Source organism: Manihot esculenta, chromosome 11 (assembly GCF_001659605.2).
Source record: "Manihot esculenta cultivar AM560-2 chromosome 11, M.esculenta_v8, whole genome shotgun sequence".
Classification (NCBI taxonomy): Eukaryota; Viridiplantae; Streptophyta; class Magnoliopsida; order Malpighiales; family Euphorbiaceae; genus Manihot; species Manihot esculenta.
The window spans coordinates 754004-771859 of record NC_035171.2 but is presented as its reverse complement, the minus strand read 5'-3'; the positions used below and the strand labels follow the sequence as shown (position 1 = coordinate 771859).

The 17856-nt window shown below is 32.4% G+C and overlaps 1 protein-coding gene and 1 pseudogene across 1 annotated transcript; one reads left to right on the top strand and one right to left on the bottom strand.

Moving 5' to 3' along the window:
• Window positions 1-7712: 7712 nt before the first annotated feature.
• LOC110627175 (glutamate receptor 2.2) lies at window positions 7713-12206 on the top strand. Its single transcript, XM_021773440.2, has 6 exons — window positions 7713-8097; window positions 9169-10511; window positions 10623-10935; window positions 11067-11527; window positions 11619-11774; window positions 11859-12206. Exons 1-6 carry the CDS (start codon window positions 7857-7859, stop codon window positions 12204-12206), a joined length of 2862 nt encoding a protein of 953 aa, XP_021629132.1. The 5' UTR covers window positions 7713-7856.
• A 784-nt stretch (window positions 12207-12990) lies between these two features.
• LOC110626643 lies at window positions 12991-14712 on the bottom strand (annotated as a pseudogene).
• Between the last annotated feature and the right edge of the window lie 3144 nt (window positions 14713-17856).

The window sequence follows — 17856 nt, the reverse complement described above, 5'->3', positions numbered from 1 at the left end:
GGATGTGAGATTAATATTGGCAGGAATAAGTTCAGATTGGGCCTATGGGCCCTGAAAAGTGCAAATTTTTTTTATCATCCCAGAAGTTTCACGTGTTTGAAATACTTAAACGGGAGAAACAATGCAGAGTTTTACAAAGTTTGGCGCAATCACAAATTCAGCAATAAAGTAAAGGGCAAGATTCATACAATCTCGCAAAGTGCGTAAACTTAGTCATTGTTTTGTTCAAGCAACGAACCCTTAACACAAAAGGGAGAAAACAACAATAAGCAGTTTTTTATTTTATTTCTCTTTTTCTTTTGGAGTAAAATAGAAGGAAAATCATTATTATTTATTTTTTTTAATCTTGGAAGAGAATAAAGTATAAAAAGGAAGGAAGTATTTTATAAATTTACAATTATAACTTTCATTCTTTTAATGATATTATATTCAAGTCTTAAATCACTCCAACTGTATTAATGGTTTAAATACCTCATAACTCCTCTAATTAAGTAATATTATTTTAACTAAAATAAGATATTTATCTATATTAAAAAAATTATCTTTATCTATAATCATATATTCCATTTTAAATATAATTCTTTTATTTTATATATTTATAATAATATTCAAATTCTATATGATAGACTATGTAAAGAGCGTTACGCGCAACTGCATCAATTACTATGACTTTCAATTTATTCACTGTAAACATTATTTTCCTCTTTCATTTTGTTTCCCTCACATTTTACTTCCATCAAAACAAAAAAGAGTAAAAGAAAAAGGATAATTTTCACTCATGGTCTAAACTTAAAGTCACTCTTTTATTACAGTCATTAAATTTTAATTTATTTTAAAAAAATGTGAATTTTCTGATAAATTATACACATAGCATATTTTATATCATTTAAAAAATATATTTATATGCTTTATCAGCTCACTAATAATTTATTTTTTGTTATTGTCGTCTTTTTCGGCGTGACCACTTTACCGGCTTCTGAATCTTTCAGTAACAAAATAGATGAAGAACTCTTGAATTATATTGCTGGGCAATTTGAACAAATGGTAGAAAATTTTATCGCCTGAGCAATTCTTTTTTTTCTTTCCGTTATCGGAAGCGCACCTCCAATGGCGACAGTCACCTTTTGCAGGTTTTTGATCGCACGGCGCCTTCAACGGCCAGCGAAAATATGCTTTTCGCAATTCAAAATTTTTTACATGAGTTTTTTTTTTTCTGCCACCGTCTTTTAAAGAGAAAAACGAAATTCCAAAAAAGTCAAGGTTCATAATGGGAAGGGGGTGTTGTTCATTTTGATGAGTTGGCTGGAGGTTCTATTGCTAGCAATGCAAAGCAGGAATTGGATATTGTTCTCTAGGCGGTGGTCAAGCAAGCGGCAGAGACATCGGGAAGATGGAAGCTGATGCGATGGGGCTGAATGGAAACCATCTATAGGCAATAGCGAGCATATAAAATAAGCAGAAAAAGAACATCATGGTCAAATTACAATTGAGTAATGTTCACGAACGGTCACTAAAATTAAAACATGCCATATATGCATTTGAGTCATATAAAATATGAAATATATATTTCATTAAAAATTTCATCAAAAATTTATTCGAGTAATTATTTTAAATAAATATTTAAATGCTAATAATTTTTTAAAATAAATTAAAATTTATTGATTTATAATAAAATAATAAATTAAATTCAATGACAGTAAATAAAAATTATTAAAAAAAATAGAGAAATCACAAAGGGAGCCTCGTGCTTGTAGATGACTATTGCGAGAATCCTGGTTGGAAAATTCAACATCTAGCAAACAATGAAACAGAAAAAACGTAGCAAAAAATAAAGCAAATTGCACACGCTAATAGATTTTGTTCTGTTAGTACTCATTGATAAGTGAAGGTTGTGGTTTTGTGTTTTTTTTTCTACTTTTGGGAAATAGAGACGTAGGCGCGTGGGATAGGTGTGAGCAGATACATTGCACACATGAAATTAAAATTTGAAAAAGGGGAGGAAGAGGTCAGTGCAAGTGTACCAACTTGGACATATCCCTTCAGAAATCACAAGGTAAAGAAATTATCATGCATGTGAATCATATCTTCACCAATTAATTTAAAATTAAAGTGTGTCAGAGAGAGGCAGCTTTGAAAGGCTTTTGACGACTCAAACTCTCAGACCATGCATTGAACTGAGACGCTATGGGGTTGGTGCTGTTTAGAATTAGAAGGAGGAAATTAAATAAAATAAAGAGGATTGATTTGATTTGATTTGATAATGGCCAAATGGGTTTCTGATAATATTCCATACTAATAATCAAAGTAAGGAAATGGACCATGCTTCCATGATTTGGGGTTCCCAGCATTCTTGGATTTTGGGGAGCATCTCTCACTGTTTCTTTTCGCTTTACAAGCTAGCTATCTTTCGTATCTTCCTTTTTTTTTTTTGAAAAAAAAATATAACTCCAGAATATAAAAAACCGAAATTCAATTAAAATGTGTCAAAATCTAAAATATTATTTAAGTTTAACTTTATTTATTTTTCTGAAATTGAAGCATAAAAACAATTCCAGCTGAAAACAAATTTAGTAATAAATTTAATATATTTTGATCCTAACAATTTCAAATTGATTTTAGACTTTATGACTTAGAAGTTAGTAGGTGCAACAGAGTAATATTAGTAGTAAATTTATGAAATAGACAAAAATATATAATGACATGATAAATAATTTGTTAGAAAATTAATACTATTTCCTCCATTTCCGAACAAAAACAGAAAGTATAGTAATTTAGTCCATGCATTCATCTCCATGTGCTGAATCCATTTGACTAAACATTACTTCAATTAGTTAGTTTTTTTTTTTGTGAAGTTGAAATTCTACCAAGTTTATAACATGTATGTATCAAATGCAGAGAAAAGGGCAGTTGATTCAAACATCAAATTTTCATTAGGCATGTGAAAAGCAAGGTCAATTTAGGTATAAATGGTGTTAGGTTTTGCAATTGACTAATGTGAATGACATTTTGCAATTGAGAATATACCTGATTTGCTTAATGGGATGAACTGGATTCACAAATTACAATCACTGACCTCCTTTTCAAAGGGGAAATATATATAGCCTAACTGGTTTATCAATAATATTTTATAATTTTATTCATGGAATTAATACCATCATTTCAAGATAAGGCATATCACAGGAAAATATTTAATTATATTTTTATTTTCATTTTTCGAGTAATAATTCTGTAACTGTAGCATATATGGTGTATTTTCAATTATAGAGGCATGAATATCGTTTAATATTATTCACATGCAACATAAAGAATACACGAGAAACTTATTTATTTTAAAATTTTCAGTTTACACATTTATTGTTTGCATCGAAATCACAATATTTAAATTTAATTATTATTATAAAAATATGTTAGTTAATACATTTTAAAAAATAATTTTTTGATGAATAAAAAAAGAGGATGAGGGAACTTTACAAGTATATAGTTAATTATAGGCATGGCAGCTGTCTCTAATAGAGTCCTTTTTAGGGATACTGTATAATTAATATAGAGGCTGAGATCTTGTTTTCTCATTCCATTCCAGCACACATTGTTCCTGTTGAAAAAGGGCCACAAAGAAAGCAAACATCCAAAATTAGACAAAACAGCAAAACCCCAAAAAATAAAACCTAATTAACTATTTAATTATCTTGTTAATCCACGTACTTATCATAAACTATTATACACTAGTTGTTCCCCAGACGTATCAGCTGTGTATATATTGGGATCTGCTGCTTTGATTCTGTCTGATTTGGACCAACGTCCCAAACCAGATTTCACCACCCACAAAACAATATCCCAACCTCTACCTGGTCCCACTTTTGGCTAATCAGCGGCTCTCATTTTGACAACCCTTTCTGCCTCTATAAATACACGTTTCATTTCCTAAATGGCCATTTCAGATTTGCGATTCTCCTCACCACCCACCCTTCCAATACAATATATACCCTCCATTGAATCACCTTTCTTTTTCTTGTTTCTTGGTTCTTGACCGTGTAAAGTCTGGTGTTTTTGGTATTTGCAAATCTTGCTGCTTTTTGCAAGAAATGGTCAGAGCACCAACGAGATCAAGAACAGTGCAGACAAGACTATGGTGCGTTGTTTTGGCTTCGTAAGTGTTGCACTGCTGGTGGTTCTTGCGGCTTCAATGGTGGTCTTGCCATTGCTTTTGCCCCCTTTGCCTCCTCCTCCTCTGCTGCTTCTGTTCTTTCCAGTTGGGATTATGGCTGCTCTCATGTTCTTGGCTTTCTCCCCCGCTGATGTTGGAGAAAATGTCGTAGCTCTTACTGTATAAGTTTTGGATTTTGATTGACTTGTCGCTGTTAAAAAATGGGTCTAAAATGCACCTGACTAATTACAGAGTTCAGCTATCATTTCACCTGCTCTTATTTTATTTTCAGCTGGTTTCATGGCCAATGGCCTAGAGCTTTTGTGTTTCTTCGCTTGGCAGAAAATAATAGGAAAAGTTATTTTCTTTTTTATTTTTCCCCATTATAATTCAGCCTTAAAAACTAGAAAAAAAAAAAAAAAGGGAAATAGTTTTGCTTTTTGTATATGAGAAATAGTGAGCAAAGCTTTAAAAAAAAAGGGTAAAATATTAATAGGAAAAGGATTTTCAATATAATACAGGTGGCCTAACACTCTCCCTGACACCATAGGGGTTCGGAGAGTATTTTGATTACAGGTTTACTGTCTCGTTAATCAGATGTTTGTCTCAAAAATCTTGATAAAAGGATGATAGAAGCTTTCCTTATCTGTTTTGTCAGGAAAATTTTTTTTCTGAATTTAGTTCCTCAAATCTCGACCACCGTTTATATGTAGTTGAGTTTGGACAATAATTAACCTTAATTTTAAATTGATTTTGATTTTTTGCTTCCCTCTTTAGGTAGTCCGAAACCCTTTTTTTTTTTTTTCTTTTTTGCTGCAATTGCACTTGGCCCAGCTAAATGCTTTCTATCCATTCTCCCCTAAAAGATAAACTTCGTTGCAGGGAAGAGGAAGGCATGAAACAGAGTATTAATCATGAAAACCATCACAAAGGATAAAATTAATTACATCGTACGTTTTGTAATGGTGAAATAAGTAGATGTTTTTTTATTTAGGCAGTAAGCTCAATGAACAATATGTTATCCCATTTGGATTCTGAAAAAGAATGCGTTCCTTGTTCTGTGTTTAATGGGCTCGTTTGATCTATTACAGTAACGCCACTTCCATCATTTACTATGTTTTTCTGGGAAGATTGGGACTTGCAGTAACTTTTGGTTGAAGATTTTGATCAAATTTATAGTTCTTCTCCATATTGGAACTCTGGGATCAGAGGGCATGAAGACTAGGACTACCCTGTTTCAGTGTATATTATTAGACGGCCATGAAGGCTGAAGCTATTCCACCCAACAATCAATAATAGGCACCAGAAGCTATGAGTCTGGAGACCAAGCCCATTTGTAGGAAATGAGTTGTAAGCTTCCTTAACAAAAGATCCCTTTTATTTTAATGGGCTGGACACATCCCCCTTTTATTCCACCCAACAATCAATAATATCCCTTTTATAAAATGAGAAATAAAAATTTTATTTATTATTATTAACATTTTATAAAAAATAATAATAATAAGAGTATTAATAACAAAATGGTGCAGCTGATGCATGTGATTTTAAATAAAGAATTTATAATTTTTTAAGAATATAAAAAAGAATTAGCTTAACCAGTCTAGTTAGACTGAATCTAAGAAGAAGTTTCTTTAGGCTGGGAGTGTACATGACCAGCGTTCGTGATAGTTCCAAGGACCAAGGAAGCCGTTGGGATGGCATTGTCTTTTAATCTTGAACAAGTCAAAGGCGTGTGGAATTATTTGCTTGAGTATTTTTCACGTCTTATTTTGTAAATAATTATTTTACAATAATAATAAATTCATAATAAATAATTTTTAAAAAAATGAATTTCCTTGAAATAAATTAACCATAAAAAATTATATATACATATATGAAATTTGGATTTAAAATCTTATATGTTAAATAAACAAAAATAACGTCTGAACATGAATTCAAGTGTGTAATTTTTTATGGTCTTGGTCATGTTCCTTTTGTTCAAATTAAGAAGTAGATTGAAGAGAATACAAATTCACAATTAAGGATTCAAAGTAGAGTACCATATCAACGATATTTGAATATTCAATATTCCAAGGGATCTTTATTTATTTATTTATTTTCATTGTAGACCTTGTGAGTATCAACCCATACTAATCAAACCAATAAAAATATTAATTCAAGTTTTGGAGATATATAAATTTGAACCAATTTTAGCTAGAAATCATTAAAAAAATATATTCTAGTTCACTTGTAAAAATTTTTAGACAATTTTTTTTAAAAATAAAATTGGAAAATGAGGTTCTATATATTTCTATCTGTTGCACTCCGAGGCTTAGTCTGGTGGAAAGTGCATCCTGATAGACCTGCGAGGTCTAAGGTTCGACTCCCCCAACCCCTATTTCAAAAAAATATATATATATATTTCTATCTGCCACGTTTCTAAATTTCGAATTTTAATTAAGAATTGAATTTTTTTTTTTTTGGTTATTATATCCCTTTATAACAAAAGTCCTCTTTTCCAATTATTTACAATAACATTTTGATAATTATATAATTTATAAATTATTAAAAAATATTTATTTAAAATGATTCGAAATTAATTAAATTATTTAAAAATAAATAAACTTTACAGTGATTTATTTTTTAATTATGAAATTAAGAATTTTTTAAAATTTAAAATAAAAATTAATTTATATTATTAACAAAGTGGACGCAGTTTTCTTTTTTCTTGTTTTAGTAATAATAATAAGAAAAAAGAAAACTAGATATGGAAACTCAAACGCTGTACACTAAACTAACACGAAGATTCTACAGGTAAAGAGGCACAAAGATTATAATAAAAAAATAAGAGATTGAATATTCAAAGTCACTTCTTGTATTAATAAAGGTTGATTTCTTTTTAGTCTCTACTCTATGCGCAGGACTTGGTCAAAACTCACAAAGGGAAAGAAATTACCCATCAATTTACCTTAAAGAGCATGTTAAGCAGGAAAATTTTTTTTTTTTTAATATTTAAAATTTTCAAAAAAAATTGATCAATATAAAATACTTTTAATTAAAAAAAATTAATCAATTTTCCAAATTTGAAAATTTTATTAACCCATTATGTATAAATTTAAATTAAAAATTAAATAATGATAAATAAATTACTTTATTAAAAAATATTTTTCTCAAATTTTTTTATAAATATTTTTAATTAAAAATATTTTTAAAATATAAATTACATTTCACAAATAAATAGAAACTAACTGAAATCTTTCATTATTTATAATAAAAAATTAATAATATGGAGAATTTATTGAACGAGTGATATATTTTCATCAATTAAACTAAAACAAATTTAGGCCATTTTTTCATCCTTAATTTATTATTATTTATTTAAATATATAACGAGACAGACACCTGTATTATAAAATATAGATTTATAGTAGGGAGAATATATATATTGCCCAGTTGAACCAAGATCGTGATCGTCCATCACAATAGGACGTTTCTGGGCACAGCAGGTTCTGATTTTTCTCCGTTAAAAGCCAATGCAAGCAGTCTTTGGTCAATTTCCCTTGCATTATTATTAGTTTTTTTGGTCGAAAATTCCTTGCATTGATTATACGTACCATCTCTCCTTGAAAATGTATAAATGCATAGACTACGACACACATCCCCCGATATTCCCAACAAAAGACAATTAACCTAACCCACAAAGCTAAGCTTATGAGCATCTCATCAAGCCAAGATGATTAGGAGGAGCTCTTTCTTTCTCTTCTTCTTTTTTTGTTTCGCAGCAGAAAACAGCAGTAGTAGTATCCCAGTTAACGTAGGTGTGATTCTTGATTTTGATGAGGTTGGCAGGATGTGGCTCAGCTGCATCAGCATGTCTCTGCTAGACTTCTATGCAGCCCATGGAGACTACAAAACCAGGCTCGTTCTTCACACCAGGGATTCCAAGGACGATGTCGTTTCTGCGGCTGTAGCAGGTTCTTTCCCTCTCTGCTTCCTAATTGCTTAATTATGATTGAAAAACCTATATGTGCAACTACCAGTTAATGTTATACACAGATTAAAGTTAAACCTACACAACCACAAAAATGGTTACATTCTTGAATCAATTGCTATTTTATATATTTTCATATAAAATATATATTTTTAAACGAAATTTGAAAACTAATTATATAATACTTAAAATTTACATATCAACCCACATTATATATATTGATTTCATAAAAGAATTTCCTGCTTATAAATTAAATTTTCAATCCAAAAAATTTTATCCTTTTAATTTTCATTTGATTTAATCAAAATATATATTCAAGAATTAATTATTTTAAAAAATTAATATTATTAAATTATAATTTATCTTTTAGTTAAGATGTGTATGTCTATTCTTTTTTCATTTTTTTATTATTTATGTCCTTTCAGTTATATATTCGATTTTGATATTTCATATTTTGGGGAAATTTCCAACATGTCGATATCAATATTGTGTAATTTTTGAAAGAATATTGAGGGTGTCATAATAGAAAACGAGTGAGACAAAAGTGGTCCATCATTTATTATCAAATTTCTTACAAATAAAATTCTCTATTTCAAAAAAGATTAATAAAATACATAAATATTTTTAAATAATAAAATCCATAATCACGAGACTAACATTAGATCGTCATTGTGTGGTTGATGTGTGGAGCTCACTATGGGAAAGATTTCCCATTGAAATTGAATATATATTAGCTAAATTATAAAATTATTAAATAATTTGAATTAATTAATTTAGACTAATTATTTTAAGTCATGTAGAAAGTAGGTTAAAAAATAAAACATCTTATATTAATTTAGTATGATTTTTTTTTGTACACCGCAAATTTTAAAGGAAATGGAAAAGAAAATTTTGACTTAATAATGTTAACATAAATTTTATGAAGTTTTAAATTTAGATTTTAATTGAAATTAAATAAATTTAAAAAATAATTATATATTTAATAAACTCTTACCACACAAATTTTTAGGACTCAAAGATCACTTACATTTCTGAGTCTCCTCTCAAAACACAGCTGTGGATCTGATAAGCAATGTGAAAGCAGAAGCAATCATAGGGCCAACAACATCCAAGCAAGCTAATTTTGTGATTGAGCTCGGAGAAAAAGCTCAGGTGCCCATTATTTCTTTTACTGCCTCAGTTCCTTCCCTTGCATCCATCAAGAGGCCTTACTTCTTTAGATCAAGAGATAGTGACAAAACTCAATTGAAGGCCATAGCTGCAATAGTTAAAAATTTTGGATGGAGAGAAGTAGTGCCCATCTACGTTGATGACCTCTATGGAGTTGGAATCTTACCTTATCTATTTGATGCATTACAAGCAGTTGGTGCTAGTGTTCCCTACCAGAGTGCCATTTCTCCATGGGCCAGTGATGTTGACATTTTGAAAGAGCTTTACAAGCTGAAAACGATGCAAACAAGAGTTTTCATTGTTCACATGCTTCCTTCTCTTGGTGCTCGCCTTTTTACCAAAGCTAAAGAAGCCGGAATGATGAGTACAGGCTATGTTTGGATCATGACTGATGGGGTAACTAATTTATTAAGTTTGTTGAATGATTCAACCATTGATTCAATGCAAGGAGTTCTGGGTGTTAGACCTTGTGTTCGCAAAACAAAGGAGTTGAAAAATTTTCGACTTCGATGGAAAAGAAAATTACATCGAGAGCAACCTGACTTGGTTGATGCTGAACTGGACATTTATGGATGGTTGGCCTATGATGCTACTATGGCTTTGGCCATGGCAATTGAGGAAGTTGCTGGGAATAGTACAAACTTAGTGATGAAAGAAGCTAATGTTTCTAGCAATTTACTTCTTGAAACTATTGGGGTTTCTAAAAATGGTAAAAAACTTAGTGAGGCACTGTCAAGTATTAGTTTCAAGGGCCTCACAGGAGATTTCCATTTTGTTAATCAACAACTACAGTCATCCGCTATCCAAATTGTTAATATAAATGGTGTTGAGCCAAAAGGAATTGGATTTTGGACATCAGAGAGGGGACTTTTCAAAAGATGGAAGTTGAACTCAACCACAAATGTGTATTCAACTTCTCAATCCAAACTTGCAACCATTATCTGGCCAGGGGAGCCAACTTCGAATCCTAAAGGTTGGGATATCGCAACAAGTGGGAAGAGGTTGCGAATTGGGGTGCCAGTCAAGGATGGTTTCACTGAATTTGTGAAGGTTACGAGAAACGTTAAGACTAATATTACAGATGTAACAGGATATTGCGTCGACGTTTTTGATGCAGTAATGGATCAGTTACCTTATGATGTTGCTTATGATTACTTCCCCTTCGCCAATTCTGAAGGGGAGAGTGCTGGAACTTACAATGACTTAATCCATCAAGTCTACTTAGGGGTAATAATATTCTCTTGATCTTTTTGCGTCATAGATTACCTGTGTGTATATATTTATATAATTTCATTTGATGGTGGAGTTTTCGGCGTCCATTCTTGTTGCTGCCTGCAGGAATTTGATGTTGTGGTCGGAGATGTGACAATTCTGGCTAAGCGATCCATCTATGTTGACTTTGCGATGCCTTATACGGAAGCTAGTATATCAATGGTGGTGCCGATCAAAGATACCAAGAACGACAACGCCTTGATCTTTTTGAAGCCTTTTAAATTGGACCTTTGGGTGACAACATTTTGTTCCTTTGTCGCCGTTGCATTTGTGATTTGGGTTCTCGAACACAGAATAAACAAGTCTTTTCGAGGACCTCCTTCACAACAAGCAGGCACCAGCTTATGGTTTGCCTTTTCAACCATGGTTTTTTCCCCACGTAATTTTCATTCACCTTCTGACTAATTAACCTTTTGTTTTCTAGATATTTTCAGGACATTTTTTTTTTGTTTTGATGTGAAAACTAATTAATTAACCTATAACTAATATACCCTTTATTTTGTATTGCAGAAGAGAAGGTGCTCAACAACTTGGCTAGGATAGTGGTAATCATATGGAGTGTAGTTGTACTCATTATCACTCAGAGTTACACTGCAAGTTTATCCAGCCTTCTAACAGTTCAACAACTGCAGCCTTCAGTTACTGATGTAACTGAGCTGATTAGAAACAGGGAATTTGTGGGGTACCATAAGGACTCTTTTGTTAAAGAAATTTTGATAGGACTGGGATTTCAAGATTCCCAGCTCTTAAACTACACTTCTATTGAAGAATGTCAAGAACTTCTTTCAAAAGGAAGTGAAAATGGTGGTATTGCAGCAGCATTCGAGCAATTCCCGCTTGTGAAGCTTATTTTGGCACGAAATTGCTCCAACTATGCCTCAGTTGAAGCCCGTACATTTATGTCGAAATTCCCAAATCAGAAAAAAATAGCAAACAACATTCAACAATTTAAAACACGTGGCTTTGGCTTTGTAAGTTCACTAGTTTTTCCACACATCTTTTTCTGGCACTTTTAGGCAATAATTTCCTTTACATTTACATCTTTTTTATGTTTCCCTCCAGGCATTTCCTTTAGGTTCTCCTCTGGTGCCTGATGTATCAAGAGCGATTCTAAAAGTGACTGAGAGTGATGTGATGGGAAGAATAGAAGATAAGTGGTTGAGCACAAAGAGCATTTGTGCAGGTCAAGCCAACTCTTTCTCCTCTAGTAGACTTGGTGTGAGTAGTTTCTGGGTTCTTTTTGCGATTACTGGAGGGATTTCATTCTTAGCTCTCACAACGTACGTGACCATGTTTGTTCAGCAACACTGGGAAGAGTTAAGGACCTCTAATTCAATGTGGAGTAGAATCGTTGATTTCTTTAGAATCTTCAACCAAAAGGACTCCAAATGGCATACTTTCAGAAGTGAAGTGAATAAAGGCAGCACTGATGGCCCCTATCCCCATGGAGAGCAAGGGGCTGATTCCTCTGCCGTGCATGAGGGTTCTGTAGAGCTTGCTGATCTCAGTCCAACCGAACATTCTACAGATCTCAGTCCAACCGAACAACCACATCAAGAGGTAGCCCCATTTGGAATTGATATTTTGCCTACCAATCCAAAACAACTTATGCCAACGGCAACTCCAATAAATCATCACCACACCAATTGACTACTAAACTTTTTTAGAATCTTTAGCATGATTGATTGACAATAATTGATCATGCTTTGTATAGAAATATAGGACTTGTATTATAATTTGTAATAAATGCAATTGGAAGGCACAAACAAATATAGGCTGCTGAGGGTTGTAAGTACGAGACGCTTCTACTTTCGAGGACAAAATTTCTGTTAAATTAGAATTGAAAAAAAGAAAAAAGTGGTTTCAGCAGTGACCATTATAAATTCAAAATACAATACATTTAGGGGAATCTATATGTAAAAAAATGAGAAATATTTTTTTTTTGAATAAGGGATTAAGAGAGTTATAACTCAAATTTAAATAATACAAGGTCTAGTTAAAATATTTCCTTTTAGAGGAATTTTGGTTCATGCCTTACAGACTTTTTGTTGATTTAGTTTTCATTTCTTTTTCATTTGTTAAACAACCTTCCTGAAAATTTCTGAATTTTTTCAGTAATTATCTGATTTGTTTTTCAAATATTTATTCGGCTATTAATTTTATACGCCGATATAAATAATTCTAAATAATTGAATAGTTGTTTTATTGGATGCTAATAATCATATGTTTTTGTATATTGAGAGAGTTTTAAGTATTGAATTTTCTTTGTCTAATGTCATTAGGAGAAACATAAAATTGAGAAATTTTAACATATTCTATGGAGATTATGACATGGAGCAAAAGTAATGAATTTTCTCTAAAAATGAAAGCTCATACTTATTAAGAAGAAAGTTGAACAGTATTTATAAAAAGCACAAAATGAAAAACAGAGAAACTAAAATGCAGCTTGATCGATAGGAGGTCCTTGAAATTCATCATTTATTCTGTGTTCAAGAACCCAAACCACAAATGCAATGAAGAGAAAAAAACAGAAGATTGTGACCCAGAGCTCCCATGATAAAGGCTTCGGAAAGATCATTGCATTATTGTTCTTCTCATCTCGGACTTGCGCAAGCATTAATACATTACATTCTGTGTATGGCAATGTATAGTCAACATACAAGGACCTGTTGGCGATAATTGTTATATCCCCTAGGCAGCATCAAAAACCTGTAGGCCAAAATAGGCATGGAAAAAAAAGTCCATTAGAAATTATGAAAATTGAAAAATAGGTATCTGCCGAACATTAGTAGATAATTTTACCCCCAGGTGGACTAGATAGACCAAATAATTGTAAGTTCCAGCACTCAATCCATTAGGAGACGCAAATGGGATGTATTCATATTCAACAACATAGGGTAGACTCTGCATCACAGCATCAAAAACATCTATGCAGTATCCTGTCACCTTGGTAGCATTAGTAGCAGGATCTTTTGTCACATTCACAAACTCTGTGAAACCATATTTTACTGGTACCCCTATTTTCAATTTCTTTCCACTTGTCGGAACCTCCCAACCCTTAGGAACAGAAATCGAATCCCCCGGCCATATAATTGTTGCCAATTCAGCCTTAGAAGACGCATTTGTTACTGACTTTAACTTTTTGACAATTCCTTTTTCTGGTGTCCAAAATCCAATCCCTTTTGGTCCAGCACCATTCAAATTAATAATTTCAAAAGCTGATGGCTGTAATTAATTATTATTGAAAAGGAAATATCCAGTCAGGCCTTTGAAACTTGTTTTTGATAATACTCGAGCAAGGACGGGACCATTTTGAGATAATTTAAGAGTTCCAAGACCTGTTGAATTGCTGGGACCATTCGCCTTTCGGAAGCCGAAGTTTGTAGTCTCATTTCCTCAGTTGCCTTAGCTAATGCCATTGTAGCATCATAAGCCCACAGTCCATAAATATTCAACTCTGCATCAACTATATCCTGGTGATCTTGGTGGAATTTCTTTTTCCATCTAACTCGAAAGTATTCAAGCCCTGTTGTTCTTGGAACATAAGGTCTTACACCCAATGCCCCTTGCATTGAATCAAAGGATCGATTGAGCTTAATAAGTTAATCATCCAATCAGTCATGATCCAAACATACCCTTCACTCATCATTCCAATTTCTTTCGCTTTTATAAAAAGTCGAGCACCAAGAGCAGGAAACATATGCACAATAAAAACCCTAGTTTGCATTGTCATCAAATTGTAAAGCGCTCCCAGGATTTGCTCATCGTTAGCTGATGGGGAAATGACAGTTTGATAGGGGACTCGAGTATCAATTGCTTGCAGAGCTTCCATTAAGCAAGGTATGAGAGCCGCTCCATATACATTGTCGACATAGATGGGCACTGCTTCTCCCCATCCAAGGGCTTGAATTATCGCACTTATGGCATTTACCTGTGATTTATCATTTTGGGTGGCTTGAAAGAAGTACGGAGTCCTGATGAAATTAAGAGAAGAACTAGATGCAGAAAATGATAGAATGGGCACTAGAGCTTTTTGTCCAAGTTCAATAACAAAGTTGGCCTGCGTTGATGTTGCTGGCCCTAAGATAGCTTGCACTTCTACATTTTTTATCAAGTCCAGAGCTGCATTTAAAAAAAAAAATCTATTAGAAAATAATCAAGAAATTGTTTTCTAGTTATTTACTATGATAGTTGGTTTGCATGGGAGAAGAAGCAAAGCAAGAATGGTAAAGCAACGAAAGTTTTCTTTTTGGGACTGAAAATTATTAGGGCATAAAGTGGCAGTTCTTATGGAAGCTTCATATATTTCATCCAAGTTTAAAAGTTTTTGTATGGGAGAGCAGCCATAAACATAGTGCCTTGAAAGAGCGCCTGGTGGACAAAGGAGTGGAGGTGGAAGGGGGTTGTCCGTTTTATGGGTAAAAGGAGGAAACTCCGCATGCTGTAGTAACTTGTCCTAGACTTAGGCTACTTGGGAGGTGTTGGGATCTCTGTTGATGAATACAATTTGCTTTCATTTTCTTCATTATATATGCTTCCATATTATCTTTTTGGCAGGAATCTAAATTGGCAGCTAAAGCTTGTGTGTTGTGGCTCGGCTGTTATCGAACTGGCAAAATATTATGTGAAAAAAGCCCGGTGGTTTTACTCGAATGGTACAAGAACTGATCTGTGAAGCTAATTAATCTTCTTCAACGAAAGTTACAGATCTATTACTTTGGGATTCTTGTTGGCAAAGATCTGTGAGCAACCAGTATGAGAGGGAGGTTGCGCTGAACGTCTTCTCGCGGCCGCCTCTACTCCAACAACAAAGTCGTTGCCTTCACCGGAAAAAATTCCTTCAAAGAGTCCAGCTGTGGAAGTAACAAATTCGGAAGCGAGAATCCACAAGCACAAGGCTTTCTCTTTCTCTCGCGGATTACTGTAATTTCAAATTATATATAATAACTAGACTAAAATTATTAAATAATTAACCATTTTGAAAGAATGAGTTAAAAATTTAAGTGACTGTATTGTTTCAAAATATCACTAGCAACAATGGCGACACTGAGCCATCTCTTTGAACTTCCAGAGCAGATTTGCTACGTGCAGTATGGTTTCTGCGACAACATCTTACTGGTAGAGTTTGAAAGTGGAAATTGATCAGTTGATTGTTCTTTTAGGGTTTGTAAACTTAACCTTTTCTCTTTCTAAGACAGTCTTTTGTTCTTCTCGACCCTTGGGTCTCTCCCCAACGACCCTTGGGATCCTTCCCACGAGAACTCCCCAAAACTGTGGTATCCTTCCCTCACCATCTCAATCACCCCGGCCTCAACCACCCCAGCCTCAACCCAACCACCAAACCCACCACCGTGGCACATCCTTACATACCATTTACCTTGAGAACCTCCCGGATAACTGTCATGCAGCTTTTGTATGCAAGATTACGTCCAAGTTCCCAAGTGTCTTGGACGTTTATGTTCCTAAAAAGTTAAACAAGAAGGGGAGACGCTTTGCTTTTGTACGTGTGGACTCCTTCTCTACCATACAAAACCTTCTGAATATTCTCAACATCATATGGATTGGAGTAAATAAATTGAGAGCTTTTCGTTCCAGATTTGAAAAGGCTAAGCGCAATATGGACTCTATGCTGCAGAAGAGACTTCAACGTCACAACAAGGTGATGCCTCCTAGACAAGCCCATCCCACCCTTTCGATAGCTTTGTAAAGGACCTCCAAGACAAAGAATCTGCACCTTTTGATAATTGCACAGATTCTGGTATGCTGGACAGTGTGCATGTTCCCTGTGGTGAATATGTCTTACCTGAAGATGTAAAGGATGTGAATGAGGAATGGCTTCTCAGGTCAGCTAAAGCCTCCGTGAACAATTCCAATCTAATTCCCACTTTTCATGAAATCTTTGCAAGAGAGGGTGTATTTTCTATCAAAGCGCTTGCCTTAGGAGGTAACTCTATTCTGCTTAATTTTGAAAGTGTTATGGATGGATTCCTTTCCAATGGTGCTGCTGCATGGTTAAATCAATGGTTCTCAGATATAAAACCTTGCGATAAAATTTTTGTGTAGAGTAAGAGACTATCCTGGATTCGCTTATATGGTGTCCCTCTTAATTTTTGGTCCTTTCATTTCTTTAATTGGATCAGTTCAAAGCTGGGATCTTTTGTTGCCATGGATATCTCTACAAACAGGAAATCTAACCTCGAATTTGCAAGGATTCAGATTGTGACTGATCTTCTAGGCTTTGTTAATAAAACTTTAGCTGTGGAATTTGGAAATAGAAGATATCATATATATTCTTGCCAAGGAAGAAGTCGTTGACTTCAGCCCCTTTTGCATTGCTGGTTCATCGCATAAGAAGGCTCCTTTCCCTGTTTGTTTTAAATCTTTTGACCCAAAGATTCCATTGCAAATGATGATAACTTTTGCAGCTATGATAATGTTTCCAATGTCAGCAGGTCTTCGCATAAATCCTTTTTTTCAGATAGAGGAGATGAGCAATGTGACGTTTCCTCTCCTTTAGAATGTAGAGTTGTATCAAATGACCTAGCTGTCAATTCACCTTGTGCTTCGAGCAACGGTCAAGCCTCTTCTTCAAACTCTTTGGACTCCGGATATTAAATTTATATGAATATAATTATAAAAATTATATTAATATTAATATTAATTATTTTATTTTATTTATAATATAACATTATATTTTTCATATTTATCATTTTATTTTATTATTTTTATTATTATAAAATTTTTAAAAAATTATATAACTAACAACCCCTAAAAAAATTTTGGACCTTTTACTATTTTAAAATTTTAAAAAAAAATTTTAAAAGCTGTTACTGTTTCAAAAATTAAATATTTAAAAATTAATTGTAATAAAAACAATAAAATAAAATAATAAATATTAATGATATAATGTTATATTATAAACAAATTAAAATAATTAATATTTATAATAATATTAATATAATTTTATAACTATATTTATATAAATTTAATGTATAATTAATAAAATAAATATTATATTATTTTATAAATAATTTAAAATAATTAATATTAATATTAATATAATTTTTATAATTATATTTATATAAATTTAATATATAATTAAATTAATAAAATATAATATAATTAATTAAATAAAAATTAAATTTTAAAATACAGAATAATAAATATAAAAAAATATAATGTTATATTATAAACCCATTTCAAAAAAAAAGTAATATTATAAATAAATTAAAATAATTAATATTTATAATAATATTAATATAATTTTATAACTATGTTTATATAAATTTAATATATATTT